At 31.1% G+C, this 19042-nt stretch overlaps 1 protein-coding gene across 1 annotated transcript; it reads left to right on the plus strand.

Moving 5' to 3' along the window:
- Positions 1-9919: 9919 nt before the first annotated feature.
- LOC125859263 (plastid division protein CDP1, chloroplastic) lies at positions 9920-17916 on the plus strand. The gene is made up of 12 exons (XM_049538960.1): positions 9920-10638; positions 13272-13385; positions 13464-13601; positions 13694-13798; positions 13894-14016; positions 14421-14789; positions 15005-15100; positions 15186-15305; positions 15681-15746; positions 15826-16608; positions 17154-17344; positions 17489-17916. The coding sequence occupies exons 1-12, from the start codon at positions 10330-10332 to the stop codon at positions 17571-17573; spliced, it is 2499 nt and encodes an 832-aa protein (XP_049394917.1). The 5' UTR covers positions 9920-10329; the 3' UTR covers positions 17574-17916.
- The last annotated feature ends 1126 nt before the right edge of the window (positions 17917-19042 follow it).

Below are 19042 nucleotides of genomic sequence, written 5' to 3' on the forward strand. Positions count from 1 at the left end.
AACAGGGTAATTTATTATAAATTTTTCATAAATTGTATACACATAGCTAGGGTAAGCATATACAAAATTCTGGATTTTTACAATTAGGAACCGAATTATACAAATTATGGATTTATACAAATCAGTCGAATTATACAAATCCGACAAATAGCAAGAATTAAGAAAAATGTAGTCGCGAATTACAATTTTCTTAAAATGTAGTTATAATACCTAATATAGGCTAAATATTTGTTATTCTGCATAATTTTTTCATTAATGAACTGCATAATCTTTGTGACGCGTAAATCATGAAATTATGTTTAGTGTTTCTCAAAGTGTTCAGTCTGAAAAATTTGTCTTTGCTTATTAATTTTTTTAAAAAATTATCTTAATTTGAAAAAAAGAAAAGAATATTTATTGTCCATGAGATATAAGTTCTAACTTTTACTTATAAGACAAAACTTAAGGTTTGCAAGTTCACTGATTTATAGACAATATATCTAAGTTCTACCTTTTATGTTCATGAGTGTACTTCTGATCAACTGAACCATGTTCTCTTAAAATATTTTGAACTTCTACTTTATAAGCAAATTAATTTTTATCCATGCCGTAAATTCGATGGACAATAAAAATTTTATCTAACGAATTTTCTAAATTAAAGGCTATTTTAAAAATTCTTTATTAAACTGGACCAAAAAGATAGGACTATCCATGTGGAGGCCTATGAACTTAGGCCCGTAATCCTATCTAAAGCCCAATTGAGGTAGAGGAATTTGGTTTTTTTTTTTAAAGAAGAAGAAGAATTTATAAAGAATTAATTACTTGGTGGATTCCTTTTAAAAAATAATTACTTATTTTAAATATACTCTCTAATTATTACCATTTATAGCAATATATAACAATATTATCTACTTTATTAAAGTTGTGTCAGCTTTCTCTCTTTCGCTTCTTTCTCTTTCTCCTGTGTCTCTCCTTATTAAGCAAGGATGACAAATACTTTTTGATGAATTGAATGGTGAAACAAACATATCTCAAATGGAAGTTTGCTCAGCTTGGTTATTATTTTTCTATTTTATTTGAATTTTTATCATGTTTATATTATTTATTTATTTTAAATCTTGGTGAAAAAATATTGTTCTTTTTGTTTTTTTTTTTAACTTAAAGATGGGCAAGCCCATTTTATTGATTATTGTTCTTTTTGTTGAATAAAAAGTTTCGCACTTTTATAAATTGGAGATGTTTCCTTAATATAGTAACACAATAATCATTAGGATTAAACAATTTTATTTAGAAAAAATATTCTCTCGATATGTATAGTATAATTTTCTTTGTTGATTTATTGTCAAGATTTACAATTATTAGCTTCTGCGTAACACCTTGAAGTAATGCTTAATTGTCAATATATAAAAAATTTAATACATTTTGCATTAAATATTTAATTCTCTTCTAATTCAACTTTAATATGTGTGTAATACATTTTTAATTCATTTTGCAACTTAATGTCTCTTCATTTGTTACAATTAAATTACTTGTCTAATTCATTATTGATACAAGTTTTATTCAGTCTACGAATCATTGTCTGCTCTTTCGTTTGCTACATTTTGCGTTTATGTTTAATTATGTTCTAATTCAAATTTAATATGTGTGTAATACATTTTTAATTCATTTTCTAGTTTATTGGTGATGTGCAAGAAAAAAACATGACAAATCAGATTATTTCACTACTACTAAAAATGTATTACACACATGTTAAAATTGAATTAGAAGAGAAATAAACATGAATGCAAAATATAGCAAACGAATGAACAGTCGATGATTAGAAGACTGAATAAAACTTGTATCAATAATTAATTAGACAAGTAATCTAATAGTAACAAATGAAGAAACATAATAAATTGTCAAATGAATTAAAGTTGAATTAAAAATGTATTACAAACATATTAAAGTTGAATTAGAAGCGAATTAAACATGAATGCAAAATATAGCAAACTAAAGAACATTATGTAATCAGTAAACTGAATAAAACTTGTATTAATAATGAAATAAACAAGTAATTCAATCATAACAAAACAACCAATAAACTACAGAATGAATAAACTTATATTAAAAGTGTATTACACAAATATTAAAGTTGAATTAGAAGAGAGATTTAAACATGAATAAAAAATGTAACTAATGAAAGACCAACCAATGATCTATAGAGTGAATTAAACTTATATCAATAATAAATTAAACAAGTAATCTAATAGTAACAAATAATAAACTACAAAATGAATTAAATTTGCATTAAAAGTGTATTACACAATACTAAAGTTGAATTAGAAGAGAAAAATTAAGAATAAATGAAGAACGTAACTAATGAACGACAAGACAATAACCTATAGACTGAATTAAACTTGTATTATTCATGAATAAAACATGTATTATAAATTATTTTGATTTATCACTAAGAAAATGAGGGACGGTTGCAATATGTATTAAAAATGTATTGCGCATATCTTATAAATGTATTATTAGTGTGTTGCCTAAATTATTCTCGTTGGTATCACTAAGAAAGGAGTGAAGTGTGCAATATGTATTATTCATGGATAAAACATGTATTATATCTATATTTTGATTTGTATCACTAAGAAAAAGAGCGATGTTTGCAATACGTATTACAAATGTATTGTGCCTATATTAAAATGTATTACAAGTGTGTTACTTAAATTATTTTGATTGATATCACTAAAAAATGAGTGAAATTTGAAATATATATTGGACATGTATTGTTCATGATTTTAATACAATTATGAAATATATCTAATATAACTATTCATTTAAGAATAGTTATTTAAATGAAAATTTCTAAAAGAAGAAAAAGAATTAAAAAAGAGAGGAGGAAGAGAAAGAATGGCACAGAAAGAGACAAAGAAGAAGAAAAGTAAAAAGAAGAAGCATAAGAGAAAAAAAGGCATAGAAAGAAGCGAAGAAAGATAGACAGTACAATTTTTTAATTAAAAAAAAATGTTATATTTAGTTAGAAAATTTATATTGCCATAGATGGTAAATATTTTTTTAATATAGGATATTTATGTGATTTACCCGAAATATGGGTACTTTTTTTTCTTTTTTCAAGTTGGGTACCCATAGTCTGACAGGAGCGGAAACCTAGTCTGACATAGATAGAATAAATAATTTACACATATAAAATGTTTGATTAAGTTTTACCACTACAAATTACTTAGTAAATTATTTTCCAAGAATCATCTATGGTATCCTTTCTTCCTTGTGTCACGTCTAAAATTTTGATCGAGTTTTCTCCTTTCTCATATAAGCATTCAAATTGTTGAAACAAAATCAAATTTAAAAATACATTACAATATATTCAAATTTGTTGCATTTTATTCCATATACTGATGAAAAAAAATTTATATTAATAAAAATTAAAATTGATCAGGTATTTAAAAATTTATTCGTTTGAATCCATCAAATTACACTTTTGAGTTTATAACTTACTACATTATAAAAAAATTCTTAGTAAGTGGGGATAGAAGAGATTACTTTGATTTGTGCCCAATTCCTCTTTCATGTATGATTATTTGACGTCGAGAAAGGGCCTACTCCTATTTCGACTCTCATACATACTGCTACTATCTTATTTCTATCTCAAATCCATAAACTATTTTCACAAAGTTCCAACTTTAGAGTTGGGTCGAACCACAAGGATGGGAAGATGAGATCACCTTCAATTGATTTCACAACTTGAAACACACTAGCAAGACAAGACAAAACTCTTCGACTCTCACACACACTGCTACTATCTTATTTCTATCTCAAATCCATAAACTATTTTCACAAAGTTCCAACTTTAGAGTTGGGTCGAACCACAAGGATGGGAAGATGAGATCACCTTCAATTGATTTCACAACTTGAAACACACTAGCAAGACCAGACAAAACTCTTCATTGCGATCGCGGTTGAGGGGCCCGCGATTGCGGTGGGACGCTAAGCTAGACATGGAAGGCAATCGACATGGGCATCGTGAACGCCGCAAGGAAGTGGAGAAATTATGAGATTGCTTGAGTAGATACATTATCCCTAGGTCATATCATTAAATGGGAAATTAATTGGATTATTCCATCTTTATCTCAAACCCATAGACTATTTTCACAAAGTCCCAACTTTGAAGACCCGGTCGAACAACAAGGATGGAAAGATGGGATCACCTTCAATTGATTTCACAACTTGAAACACACTAGCAAGACCACAAATTTTTCTTGTAGTCTTACTTTTTCAGGTTATACCATACAATTTTCATAATGTATATGATCTCGGCTATAGGAATAATAACAATAAGAATATATACAAATATATCTTTCATTTTTAATTTATGTTTGATACAAATCCGTGGATCCCAACCCAATAAGATTGGGCGAAACTATAGTTGCGAATTAGAATTTCCTAAACAAAAGCTATGACATTTAATATGGTTTAAATGTTTGCTATTTTGTACAATATTCACTTAAATTTAAGTTTACATATGTCATCTAAGTTTGTATATTTTAATGCTAATCTTGGTGTACGAAATTATTTATTGCCAATGATGCTTAAAATTAATGGTTGATTTTCGGCTACGAACGTAATTTTTTTTTTAAAATAACACGAAGCTTTGCTGGTGTGTGGAATAAACCTTCAAATATAGTTATGCATTTAATTACTGAAACAAACATAGTCTTTCCAAATTATATTATGGGGTAAGATATAATGATTTCTCCTTCTAATGATAGCCTTATCCCATTTGGATGCAGTTTTAATATTTAAGGTTCTAGTCCGTGTTAAGTTTAAAGTTTATGCTTTAACTAAGTTTGAACGGTGTATTATGAGCCTATTCATAGATTGTACAAATTAATTTTAAAAACATTGTCTAAGATTTATTTGATTAATGTAGTTTAATTAGTAGATTAATTTAGGGCCAAAGAAAGTTAATATTTATGTCTTGAGCTATAAGCAAATTTAATTTGAGCCATTTAGTGTGTTTAATGTGCTTCTTACCTAAAACAATAATTAAGATACGTGTCTAAAGTTACATATTCCATTTGTCCCTAATTACTTGTTCACTTTTCCTTTTTTAGTTTTTCTTAATTACTTGTCCATTTTGACAGATCAAGAAAAAATAATTTTTTTTACCTATTATACCCTCAATTAATTACTTTGAAATAAGTAGAACTTCTTGAAAATCTTAAATTTTTAATTCATTCACTTCATAATTAATAGGGGTAAAATGGTAAACTCACTAATTAATTTTTTACCTATGTCAATAATTAATTTTACTATATAAGAAGAGTGAATAAAATTCACTCTTCTTTTGACATGTGGCATCAAATAAAAGGAGCCATATATATATATAATATAATGTATAATATAAGTAGTAGATAAGTGTGAAAGTGAGGGTATTTTGGGTATTTAAAAATACCCTCACATTCACACTTATCTACTAAAAAAAATATATATAAGTAGTAGATTTAAATATATTTAAAAATAATATAAGTAATACTATACTTAGTATGCTTAAAAATAGTAAAAACTACATAAAAAGTACTACATATCATATTACAATAATTAACAATTATTTGACACTTTCAATTCTATCAATGCCATATAAATTAGGATAAAAAAGGTAACATTTATATTCAAAAATAATATAAGTAATACTATACATTACAATAATTAATAGCTTAAATATTTAAAAGTTATATAAAAAATTTAATTGACTCTCTAAATTCTATTGCTACCACATAAAATGGATTATATGATAAACATATATTGTTTGAAATTGACGAAAAAGAAACTATAAATTACAATAATTAACAAAAAAAATTGTCGGCTCCAAAAAATCTATCAATTAAGAACATATATTGTTTCAAATTGACGAAAAAGAAACTATAAATTACAATAATTAACAAAAAAATTCTCTCGACTCCAACAAATCTATCAATTAATGCCACATAAATTGGGACATGGAAAATAACATATATTCTTTAAAAATTAAGTTCAAAATGTACTATAAAATACAATAATTAACAACTTAATATAGTAAAGAGACATATAAAAAATGGTTAATATTTGAAATTTTGCATGTGCCACGTAAATTAGAACAAAGAGAGTAATAAATATTATTTTCAAAATTCTGTAAAAAAAAGGTACTACAAATCACAATAGCTAACAATTTAAAATATTTTTAGAATCATATAAAAATTTCAATAACTTCTCAAATTTCATAATATATGACATAAGAAGAGGGAATAACCAATATATTTATAAAAAGAAATGACATATAAAATGAAATGGAGAGAGTATTAGTTTTTGAAAATGGAAAAGGACAAAACACATATAAAATTAAAAGACATATAAAAAAAAGTTGGTTTAACTCTCAAACATAAAAAGTAACATATGTTATTAAAAACTTTAATAAAAAGTACTATAATTTACAATAAATAATAACTTAAAATATCTACAAGACAACAAAAAAAAGACTAATTTTTGTACTGCTTGTGTCACATAAATTAGGATTGGGATGATTTTAAAATTTTAATTTTGGTTATACATTATAAAATAGCCGAAAAATTGAATGATATAATTTTTTTAAAAATAACCGAATGAATCGTCCTATCGATAACCCTAATGTTACTTCTACTCTATTTATTTTTACTTAAATTTAGAAAGATATGTTTCATTTCTACCCTCAATCTTATCGCTACATTTATTTGCTATTTGAAATTGAAATTAAAAAGACAAATGGCAAATAAGTTTTTATATTAGCTCACTTATGAGCAAAATATATTATAACAATCTTTACTAATTTTATAACAATACATAAACTATACTCTCTCCGTCCCATATTAGATGGGCACTTCCAAATTTACACGGTGATTAAGAAATCATTAATACATTGGAAGACTTCACCATTTTGCCCTTTGTTTATATCAATGCACATTGAAATGAGTTACAAAAATACACATACAATATAGGAATGGTCATATTAATTGTAAGGGTAAAATGGAAAAGAATTAATTAATTCTATCCTAATTTAATAAGTGCTCAAATAATATGAAAAACATTTTTTTATTAAGATTCTCATCTAATATGGGATGGAGAGAGTAACAATATAGCTTTATTAATGTTGGGCCCGGGCAGCGCCCCGACTTTCTTTACTAGTCTTAATATATGTGTCAATTATTCAAAAGTAGACAAGTAATTAGAAAGGAATAGTTTGTTAGTCGTCAAGTGCTCAAACTAGAATGTCTAATATTACACATTATATTTGTGTTTAATTTATGCATGTACTAAGATTTATAGTTTGTAAGTCATTATATAGCCAAACTAGAATATGAAACATCAATATGATAAAATAATTTTATATATATTCATTTTATGTATGTATTTTTGTTCATAGTTTGTTAGTCATCAAATTGATCAAACTAAAATTTTATAATTTGTACATATATTTTATACATGTATGTGATTATGCTTATATAGTTTGTTAGTCATTAAATTGGTTAAACTAGAATGATTAAATCATGCACATACATATAATGTAATGCATGCATAAATTGACCTAATTATAATACTTATTCCATGCATGTATTTACGTTCATCTAATTTATTATTTTGTGCGTGTTCACAAATGTCCATTATATAAATTAGCTGACCATTTAAAATATGTCATATATGTTATTATACATGTTAGTCTGATGCAAATCGAGGTAGTAAAATTGATATCAACAATGAGAGTATAGACTATCTTGAATATGGAAGTATTTAATCACTCATCAAGAGGTCAAAGTGCCATGAAAGATACATTAAAAGAGATTTTAAAGTTCATAATATGCACACATGAATTACGAGATAAGTGATGACAAACACAAATGTGATCAAGGACTTAATAATATAATTTAGTCATTTTTATAATTTAACTATTTTTGCAAGATCACTACAAATAGTCTTTAATTAAGTCTTCATGGTAGGGTTAACTAAGTTTGAAGATAGAGAAATACTCTGTGTGAATTTATGGAAGGATTCCCTAGTATCTCTTCAACGAATCTCTCTTGGATACTTTAAGTAAGACTTTTCATATATGCATTTATTTTTCTTCCCTTTATATTGAAATTGAATCAAACAATCAATGCATTTTAATTGTTAGATTATATTTTCTGTTCTTCTAAAGTCAATTCTCCCTTAATTTTATTTCTTAATTATCACATCTTTGTTATCTTGTTTATTAATTTGATTGTGATTTAATTTATTACTCTTACATCTAGAATTATATATTATAGTTTCAACAAGTCATAAACTTCATGTATGTTTCGAGAATGATAGGTATAATTAAAGATTCTGACATATTTTGTATGGTTTATTTATCTACATAGTGACACTTGAGATCACACGTAAGAGTTTTTTTCAAATTTTGAATAAGAAGTATTTGAAAGAACACTTTATTACATGTCCAAGTACTCAATTAAAATAACTGTAGTTCAAGTATATGAAATCTACCGATAAGTTTGAGGGTTGTGGATATATTAATGCTAAACATTGAGGGGTCGTTTGGTACAAAAATGAATAATGTTGGGATTACTAATGCGCTGGGATTAGTAATGCAGGAATTAATAGTGCAGGGATTAGTAATGCAAGTTTTATTTTTACCAAGTGTTTGGTTCATTGGTTCCAACCCCATTTTGGAATTGGGTTAAAACTTTATAAAAAAACTCCTTTCCAATTATACCCTTGAATTATTATGTAATTAGGTTAGGTAAATAATTGCCGGACAATATATTTTTTTTATGGCCTTCTAACTATCTATGAGAAGAACAATTTTATTGTCATGTTTGCCTTTTTTTTCACTTAAATTATTTGAGAATAAATAATTGTCATCTTAGTAAATTGATTACTTACAAAATGTCAATTTTCAATTTAAAAAAAGAAGAAGATAAACTATCAACTTTTAAAATTGAAAAGACGTAAACAATAGTAAAACTGAATAAATCATCTACATTTACACATAAAAATTGCAAGTTGTAGTTTTAATATGTATGCAATTTTATAAATTGTTCAAATACAAATAATTAGAAACCACACAAATATATATATACATTCAATTAAGACGTTGATATATTTGCCCTTTTAATTAGTTAATGTTAAGCAACTCACATTTCAAATATTGTATTAATTTGTATTGAATTTATGTAGTAACAAACAATTTCTCTAAATAATTTGTAAGCCAATTTATTTAAATAAATTTACTAGTACAAATATAAAACATAAAATCAAGAAAATAAACAAAATAATTAAAATGATTTGAGGGATATTTTTGTCTTTACATAGACTTGTCCCATGGTATTATATCCAATGTATTACTAATACCTCCAAATGGAAGGTATTAGTAATACGCCCTATAATACCATGTAGGAGATATAACTAATTCATGGATTAGTTATACATATGCCTAAATTCCTACCAAACATAGTACTAAATAATACCATACATAATACATGGATTATTTATTTTAATGCAGCCTACCAAACGACCCCTGAGTACATAATAAACTCTTCTTTGGCCGGATATTTTGAAATTGAAACTAGAAAATTAGAATTTTTGAAGTTGTGTTTGTGCAAAATCCGTCAATTTTGGATAGTTACAAATATTTGAACTTAAATTTTTAAAATTCAATCAAATATCATAGTCAAACAAATATTTAAATATATATTTTCAGATTCAAATATCATAGTCAAACAAATATTTAAATTATATATTTTCAGAATCTGATCTAGAAAATAGTCAAAACCCCATTTACATAGTCCTTTAGCCCATTGGGCCAATGTTTATTAGGACAGTTCCAGAGTCCAAACTTCAGTAGAATCACATAAACACCACTGCCCAGATTTTTCCTTCCAATTTCTTTTCCCATTTCCATTTCCATCTTGTTATACAAATTTCTCACACATATTAATCACAAAAAGGGCATAAAGCATTAAAGCAACGGTAATCCTAACGATTCCTTCATTCCAAATACTGCAAGGTATATAACCCAATCTTTTACATCCTCAAGCAAGCTCAACTTGTTGAATTAAGAAGGAATTCATAATGATTTTTCTAGATTGATGATGGATTCACTCTCTCCATCTCACTGTTTTTGAAGTTTTAGCAGCAGAGATAGCGCTTGAATCAGTGGTCAGCCCTACATTTCTTCCTTTGAGAGTCATTTGCTTTGATGTGAAATGACGGTCAATTGTATTTGCAATGTTGATTTTGGTGATTTGTGAGTAATGCCACAAAAAATTCTGCAAAAACAGAACAGAACTACACTGGGTGTATATGACGGCAATATTTTATCAAGTGCCAAGTGCACTTTACTTTTGTAGCAATGAAAATGACCTAGACAAGGTGTTTCTCTACAATGCTGCTTTAGATGTTCCAATCAGAGGTAAAAACGATAAGAAATGGGGGAAATTCAGAGCTAGGGTTACGGTTGGTCGGTGCGGCTCCAGGAAGAAGGTTAATCGCCGGTGGAGATTGTATGCTACTGACACTCGCGTTTTGGAAAGTGGCACGGTGGATAGGAGTAGTGCTAATTCTCAGCTTCCGACAGTTCCCTCTATTGAAATCCCAGTCACTTGCTACCAGGTGCCGCTTTTAGTTGCATTAATTATTGTAAAATGACTTTGATTTCCTGCTTTATCTGTTTTGGAAATATTTGGAGAAAGCTATGCAACTATGATTTCTGTAATTTTTGTGGAAAAGAGCTAGCGTTGATATTTCTGTAGCACTTTGAAGGTAGCAATATGCTCTTAAATTAATATCGTGATAAATTAATTGCTCCACCGGTATCTAAGTTCAAGAGTTCCATAGTCATTGTGCAATTTACATAAGTTAGAAACAAATGGAAGCTGTACTAGTCATGCTTATACTAATTGATAGAAAATACCTGGTGCCAATGGACTGTAGGTTAATTACTTACATCTCAGAGAAACAAAATGGATGCCTAAATGAATGGATCAGAAAACTAGATTTTAACTATTGTTTTCGTTCATGGGAAGTTCACTATTTTCCTTTTATGTTTTTGCATGCGCGTATGGGATAACTTGTGTGGTTCTATAGCTTTTGACTTTTGGTTTCCATTTTCTGGGAAAACTAGTATTTTATACTTCAGAAACTTGACCAATGATAGAATTTCTTACAACATATGATACACTCACAAATGTTTAGGGTTAGTGAATGAAATAATACAAGTAACAAATATACGTAGCTTACTCTGGAAGCAGATTAAAATAAATTGCTAAGAAAATCACGTCTCATTGAATTAAATAACTTCCTGACATTACCATTTTTAACTCAACTGTACAAGTAATGCTTAAATTGTTGGAATAATTCCTCATGGATAGCTGTCAAGTTATGCATTTGAAATTCATGAGTTTCAGAACTGTCACGCAATGAAATCTTTGAGAAATGAATCCAGCTAAACTTGCCGTGAAACATCATGCTGCATGCTTGCTGTGCACTTGTGTTAATGGTAAAAAGGATGGGGCCATGCCGTTATTATTGTTAGTGACAAAGGTGGGTGGGTTTGTCGATTTACTCCAACAAATATGCTAATCTTTATTATGTAGTGATTATATAATATTTGCAACTTGTTTCTGCTAACATTCCCTTGCAAGTTTAGCCCCTATAAATTCTCAAAAAAAAAAAAAAAGTTTAGCCCCTATCAGAAGAATGGAGTTGAAGTTAGACTAGACGTGATTGCAATATCTAGGTCCAAATGCCAGTGGTCCATAAGTTCCCCAATGTGATGATTGATGGTGATCAATGGTGTTGAAATGAGAGTAGGTAGGCTTGAACCACATGGAAAAGAAGCTGTCTCGAACACCTATAGTTTCTGAAAATGTATGCGGATTTAGTGGAGAACAAAATACTTTCTTTTGATGACCTAGCGGAGAACAAGATACTATGTAAAGGAAAGGATCTACATAAGCGATAACAACTAATTGGCTAAGGTTTAGTAGTTGTTGATCTACATACATACATTAGGTAAGGTGCTTGTCACGAGTCTCTTTAGTTTGGTTAGAGATTTGTATGTTAGTGAGGAAATGAACATGAGATTTTGAGAATCTCTAGCTTAAGAAAACCGTTTTGTCATAAATGACAAGTTATCGGACATCGGAAAGAAACACAATCAATGGATTTCTTCGGGACATTTCCCACTGAGCCATTTATATGAATCATCAATTTTCCTTTCATGGAGTTTCCCCCTAACTTCTTTTCCATCTGATTGATTATGGCGAGGGCTTCGTATCTATCAATTCAATCAAATAGAGCAGAATGGATGTAGAAACTTAATACCTAACTGGAACTAGTTTGGAGTTGAAGCATAGTTGTTATATTTCGAGCCATACCTTCATTAGTATGGTGATCCCAAGCATCCATTCTGAATCCTAATTATCAGTTATAAATCTTAGTGCCCCTTTTTAAAAAATAGAAAAATTAAAATAGTACATTTTCCTTATAAAAAAATTAGTACTCCCTTTGTCCCATTGTGGCACGTTTCTATATTTGTAAATGTAACTTTAGACTTACCATTATACCCTTAATGAGGTGAGCTTGTTTTAAACCACAAGTTTCAAAAATCTTTTTTCTTAAATTCTATGCCCAGTCAAACACCGCCATGTAAATTGGACGGAGGGAGGTATGTATTTTTGGTTTAACATTTAAAACTTAGTGGCCACGTGTTAAAAAATGGGTTTATAATAACCAAATACTACATAAATGCATTGAAGAAGGGGTTTGAATATAGGTCAACTATATAGAGTAAGTATATTTCATTATTACCTGTCTCCGTTCTACATATTCCATATTCCATACTTTGCAGGCAGGAAGCCTTCTCCAAAAAAAGTTCTAAGTTTCGTGAAGGTAAAAAATGAGGCCGTATACAATACAAAGTATAGGATAAACAATGTAAAAAATATGGAGATACTGTACCTATGGACTATTTATGTCAGTGAGAGGATCATGGATCCTTTTTATAGTTATTTGCACCTTCTTGGATGCTACATTATAGATAAAACAATCTCTTCTCTTTTTATTTACTTTTAATGTGGTTTTCCTTACTGGGCCAGTGCTTTCAAGTGGGAATATAATTGTTGTGTACTAAGTCTAGCAAAATTGATTTGATGTCCAAGAAAGTGGTACTAAAGCTGGAGGTAAGGGGAGGAAGGACATTTCTATTTCCAAGAAATGATCCTCAATTTTGTATAAACTTGCAGATCATCGGTGTCTCAGACCGAGCTGAGAAGGATGAAATTGTCAAGTCTGTAATGCATCTCAAGAATGCTGAGATCGAAGATGGGTACACCATGGATGCTGTTGTTTCTCGCCAGGTGGTAGCTGCAGTCCTACATATTCATCTTTCTTATGGAGGTTATCCTGTATTCTCATGCTTGGCTACATGTTTTCAGAATCTTTTAATGGATGTGAGGGATAAGCTTTTGTTTGAGCCAGAATATGCCGGAAATATAAAAGAAAGGGTTCCACCAAGGTCTTCTCTTAGAATACCATGGGCTTGGTTATCTAGTGCTCTTTGTCTTCTTCAAGAGGTAAGATACAATATACTATTGAGCAAGCGGATTACTTTCTTTGCAAGTTTGTGCGAAAATGATTAGTTAAAATGTTACCATTATTCATTCAGGTTGGGGAAGAGAAGCTTGTGCTAAATATTGGACAAAAAGCTCTTCAACATCCAGATTCTAAGCCTTATGTTCATGATATTCTTTTGTCCATGGCACTTGCTGAGGTTAGGCAAAGAGAGAAAATATCATAACTCTATGCTGTCTTTTACTTGGGATCTGTGTTATGCTTGGGTTTCTTATTCTAGGTGCTTTCTTGAAGTGTGCAATTGCAAAAGTTGGATTTGAGAAGAACAAAATTTCACAAGGATTTGAAGCTCTTGCTCGTGCTCAATGTCTTTTAAGGAGCAAAGTTTCTCTTGGGAAGATGACATTATTATCTCAGGTTAGCTTGTTTTAGTTCTGCTGTCTTATATACAGAGTTTATTTTGCGAAGGCGAAATTGTATTTTTTCTTCATCTTATTTTTCATTTTACATGTAAGTGCCGTAGTTTAGATATTTAAAGGCTAAGGCTGTGCTACGTGAATGTGCATCAATTTTACTACATCCATCTCATCATCAGTACATTTCTCTATCATTATAATAGTAATTGTAGTAGACTAAAAACCTAGCATGAGTTAGATATAGAAGGTTCTCTCTGTAAAAATGTGTAGCTATGATGTTATGTCTATAGTTGGAGACTTGGAAGTTTTGTTGGTGTTTTCAGTCTCTGCAACATTTAGTGCGAATACTTCTCTGATGTGCTGTTTCTGGTTTCTCATTGGGATTATATTTAACCTTGCTCTTAGATAGAAGAATCGTTGGAAGAGCTCGCCCCTGCCTGCACCTTGGAGTTATTAGGCCTGCCTCGTACACCTGAAAATGCTGAGCGGAGGTTAGGAGCCATTGCAGCATTACGTGAATTGCTCAGACAGGGCCTTGATGTAGAAGCTTCCTGCCAAGTTCAGGATTGGCAATGCTTCTTAAATCAAGCTCTTAACAAGCTTATGGCTTCGGAGATTGTTGAACTCCTTCAATGGGATAATTTGGCTCTCACAAGGAAGAACAAAAAGTCCATTGAGTCACAAAACCAAAGAGTTGTAATTGATTTCAACTGTTTCTACGTGGTTTTATTAGCTCATATTGCCCTAGGATTTTCCAGCAAGCAGATTGATCTGGTAATTACGATGTTGGTCTATTCTTTGTACTTTGATTTTCACTTGCTGAAGTTGACCACAATAAAGTGTTTTGACTCTGTTAAGATATAAGGTTGAATTGCATCAACTCTGTGTGTGTAAGACAATTCCAATATCTTGCTAGATGTTTTACCTGAGAATGCCAGGATACCGGATGCAGTAATATGTTGACAAAAAATTTCAATTGTTTATTGCAGATTAACAAATCCAAAATAATTTGTGAGTGTTTGATTGCTTCAGAAGGAGTTGATTTGAAATTTGAGGAAGCCTTCTTGTTATTCCTTCTTGGGCAGGTAAATCTGTAATTTCCTCTTTCACTGGCTATGTATTTCCTTTCCATCGAGTGCTTATTGAGAAAAGTAAATTTTGTTAATACAGGGGGATGAGGCTGCAGCTACTGAAAAGCTTCGGCAGCTTGAGCTGAACTCAGATACAGCTTCACGTAATTTAGCATCGGTCAAAGAAACAAAAGATGTTTCAACTGTATCAAAACCACTGGTATGTATTGCTTTATATGCTGTTAATCAGTCTCTGAAACTATGTGGTTCATATAGGCTGGTTTCCTGGTTTCTCCCTCTGCATTTATTTCATTTTATATTCTCTAGGGGTCATTACTTTTTTCTCTTTTAAAATATAAATGCACTTCTCCGTGACCCTAACTCCTCAGCACCAATTTATAGTTGTTGACATGTTGTTACTCTTTTGCAGAGTCCACCTTTTTGTAAACAAAACTAGGATTTTCTGACCATAGATAATGATATAAGCAAAACTAGTTTCTGTTCTTTTATCTATGGGTGATATTTCTATCTGGGATAAGTCTTTTGTTGAGTTGAAGTCAAATGTTTCTCATCATAACATCTTGTGGATTTCCAGGAGACCTGGTTGAAGGATGCTGTGCTTGGCTTGTTCCCTGATACGAGGGATTGTTCTCCGTCATTAGTGAGTCATGTTACGAAATGTTTGATTCGAAAAGTACCTCATTGTAGAGAGCTAAACTAACTCTAAAGATTTGCAACAGGTAAACTTCTTTCGCGGCGAGAAACGACCTTTCGTGAGCAGGGGAAATAAAAGAGGTCTGCAGACTGCATCTCATATTAGTCATAGGCCACTTGCACCTGCTATTACACGGGACCAAAGAGCTACAGATGAACCACTTTTGTATGGTGATACTTCACGGCATCTCGGGTCAGCTGTAAAGCAGTTAGCTCCACCTAATTTACAAGCTCAATTGACCGTGGATAAGGTCAATGTGGGCAATGCTTCTGGGATGCCATCTATTCAGTTAAAAAGAAATTTGGGTGCTGGACGTAAGGTTTGGGAAATTTGGTTGGGCCTGAATAGCATAGTTGAGAAGATAATTTTTGTTGTGTCAGTTGGATGCGTCATCTTTGTTACCTTCAAGCTAATGAACATGCAGTTGTGGAGAATGAAAAATGGATCTGGTTGGTGGCTAAATACGCCAAGGATGACAAGCTCCCATTCCTGGAAAATGGATTTTCCTCAAGATCCTAATTATAGGCAGGCAAGCAATAGGAGAAGTGGCATCATTCATAAGTTGAAGAAGTTGCTTCCAAAGTTCACGATGCAGATAGGCGAGCACCCACAAGCTTCTGGTTTCCAAAATTCTTTCTTTGCTGCTGGTCTATTACCTTCCGCAACAGCAGCTTACAAGACACCAATGCCTATAGAAGAAGCTGAGACCCTTATCAAGAAATGGCAAACCATTAAGGCAGAAGCACTAGGGCCTGACCATAATATTGATGGTCTCTTTGATGTTCTTGATGAGCCAATGCTTGTTCAGGTTAGCTGCATTGCTTATAAATGTGTGATGTGCCTATAGGTATTACTGGAAATTGTGGTGTTCAACATCAATTATTTTACTAACATATATGCATTATAAACCCCATTTGCATGCCATAAGATTGCATGTTCACTGTAGCACCATGCTTGATACTTGGACTTAAAAAAAAGTTAAAATATTAAATTTCACGTTGTCAAACATGATTTTCTTATCATATGAGCTCACATTGAGATAGTTGGCTTAAGTACCCTCCACCTCCAACACCAACGAGCAAAAGGGGGAGTTCCTAGGGAGGGGTTAAAAAAAAAAGAAGTCAAAAAAGTGAAGTACTATGTTGGTTGTGTGAAATTCACTGAGCAGATTGGTTTTATGTATCTACAAATCTGTTATGATGGACTAGTGAAGTAAGTCTTATTTCCTAATATGTTGTGATTCTGGAGAAAGGTTGGACCTCATTGAGTCCACAGAATGTGAAAAACTTAAAACCTATGTTTTCCCCCACAAAAGTGCCTTGCTGACCCCTGTTCTTTCTAATTGTACAACAGTGGCAAGCCTTGTCTGAAGCAGCAAAAACCAGGTCGTGTTTCTGGAGATTTGTTTTGCTCCAACTTTCAGTTTTACGAGCAGAGATTTTGACCGATGGGATTGGTCAGGAGATGGCAGAAATAGAGGCAATCCTGGAGGAAGCAGCTGAACTTGTGGATGAATCACAGCTTAAGAACCCAAATTATTACAGGTAATCAAAAATTGTTGGAAAGTTTTAGCATCATTTCCTCAAATTATTTCTCCATTTATAAGAGTTCCACCTCTCTACCTCAGAATGAATCCATGCTTGTTTTCATGTAAAACAACTGAAAGTTCCTTGGTGATAATCTTGCAGCACTTACAAAATTCGCTATGTTCTGAAGAGGCAAGATGGTGGTGCGTGGAGGTTTAGTGAAGGGGATATTCTAACAGAGTCATGACTTCTAGCATAGTGAGAGTAGAGCTCTCAGTATATAAACCACAGCTTACCTGTATATGAGATATTCAAGCTGACATTGACTGCAGTTCAAGGAGATAGTGGTCTGTTCTGTTTCGTTTACCTTCCTATTTAAAATAATGCCTTTTTTCTATCTTTGTCAATTTTGGCAGGTAATTTCTGGCATCATTAGTTGGTGTATTCTTTTTTTCTTTTTTTTGGTTGGGTCTGATATCTTTAAATGCTGAAGGGAGTGGATAGTCTATTGTAGCGAGGTAACTTAGACTATGAAAGTAAAATCTGATTTGTTAAACTGATTTCTGATGAAATTTGTTGGCAGTATCCAATACCTTTGTGATTGTGTTACGTTATATGTGCTGCTTGTTAATTGAATTTGAGTAAACATCAGTATGTTCATACTCAGTATCCTTTCTACTTTCTTTTGGAATTGTTATAAAATGTACTGCTTCTGGTTTGACTTTCGAGACTTAACCCACCTTGACTTCAATGGCCGGAAAAATAACGTGGAAAATCAAACATTGTGTGGTCCCTAATCTGCAAAAGTTGTGACTTATGAATTATGATGGCCTACTTTCGTAGCCCTCCACACTATTGCTAGTTTGCTACGGTTGCTCATCACAGGCCACCTAAACGTAGAGTGCTTGTGGAAGTAATATCTTTGGATAAGAGTCTTTTTGGCATTACATGTTTTACTTTAAAAAGGAAAAACACATTCAAGATTCTACACATGTAATGACAAAATTTGCAAATTGGTCCATTATGTAATTACTTCGGTTTTGGTTTTTATTTATTGCAGGAAAAAAACTATGCATGTTGCATAATTCTATTCTACTATTTCTGTATAGGTGAAAGTGATCACCAAAGAGAAAAATCTTGGGCTCACCCCTATTCGATTAGATTAACGATCCATCATTGAGTTTTGAAGTTCCTTTACATTAGACATCTACATGTAAAATTCTAATGCGTTTGACAATGAGATAGTGAATTGACAGTGCCTTTGGATAAAATTATTTTGAATTAAAAACAAGTTTAAGATCAGTTGTGCACATACTAGTCGCAAAGAGAGTATTGGACAAAATCTCATCATCAGCCCCATACAATACTAGTTGGAGTTTTGAGTTGTGTTTGCCACATGGCAATTTTCTGGATGAGTTTGCGCCTTAATTATCCGTGCAAAAGTAGCCTCAACGCTACATTAAGGGGAAAAAAAAAGAAAGAAAAGTTACCGTTTTACCAGTCATGTATGTAAGGCAGGAGTAGTCTATGTTGTTTAAGTATTTGATACTATTTTCACTCTGCTTTATCTTCTTAAATCATTCATAAGTCCTGTATCGACATGACTTACTTGTATTGTTCAATTATTCTTAAAAGAATTAAAGCATTTTAGGTAACCAAAGTTCATGCATCCTCATACTGTATACTAACATTTGCATATGTTTTGAACGACTTGGT

This window comes from Solanum stenotomum, chromosome 3 (genome assembly GCF_019186545.1).
Source record: "Solanum stenotomum isolate F172 chromosome 3, ASM1918654v1, whole genome shotgun sequence".
Lineage (NCBI taxonomy): Eukaryota > Viridiplantae > Streptophyta > Magnoliopsida > Solanales > Solanaceae > Solanum > Solanum stenotomum.

Coding starts and splice junctions, on each gene's coding strand:
- LOC125859263 (XM_049538960.1), top strand. CDS start 10,330: ATGACGGCAATATTTTATCAAGTGCCAAGTGCACTTTACTTTTGTAGC. Junction 13,386..13,463: donor ATGCTGTTGTTTCTCGCCAG/GTGGTAGCTGCA, acceptor ACATGTTTTCAG/AATCTTTTAATGGATGTGAG. Junction 16,609..17,153: donor ATGAGCCAATGCTTGTTCAG/GTTAGCTGCATT, acceptor ATTGTACAACAG/TGGCAAGCCTTGTCTGAAGC.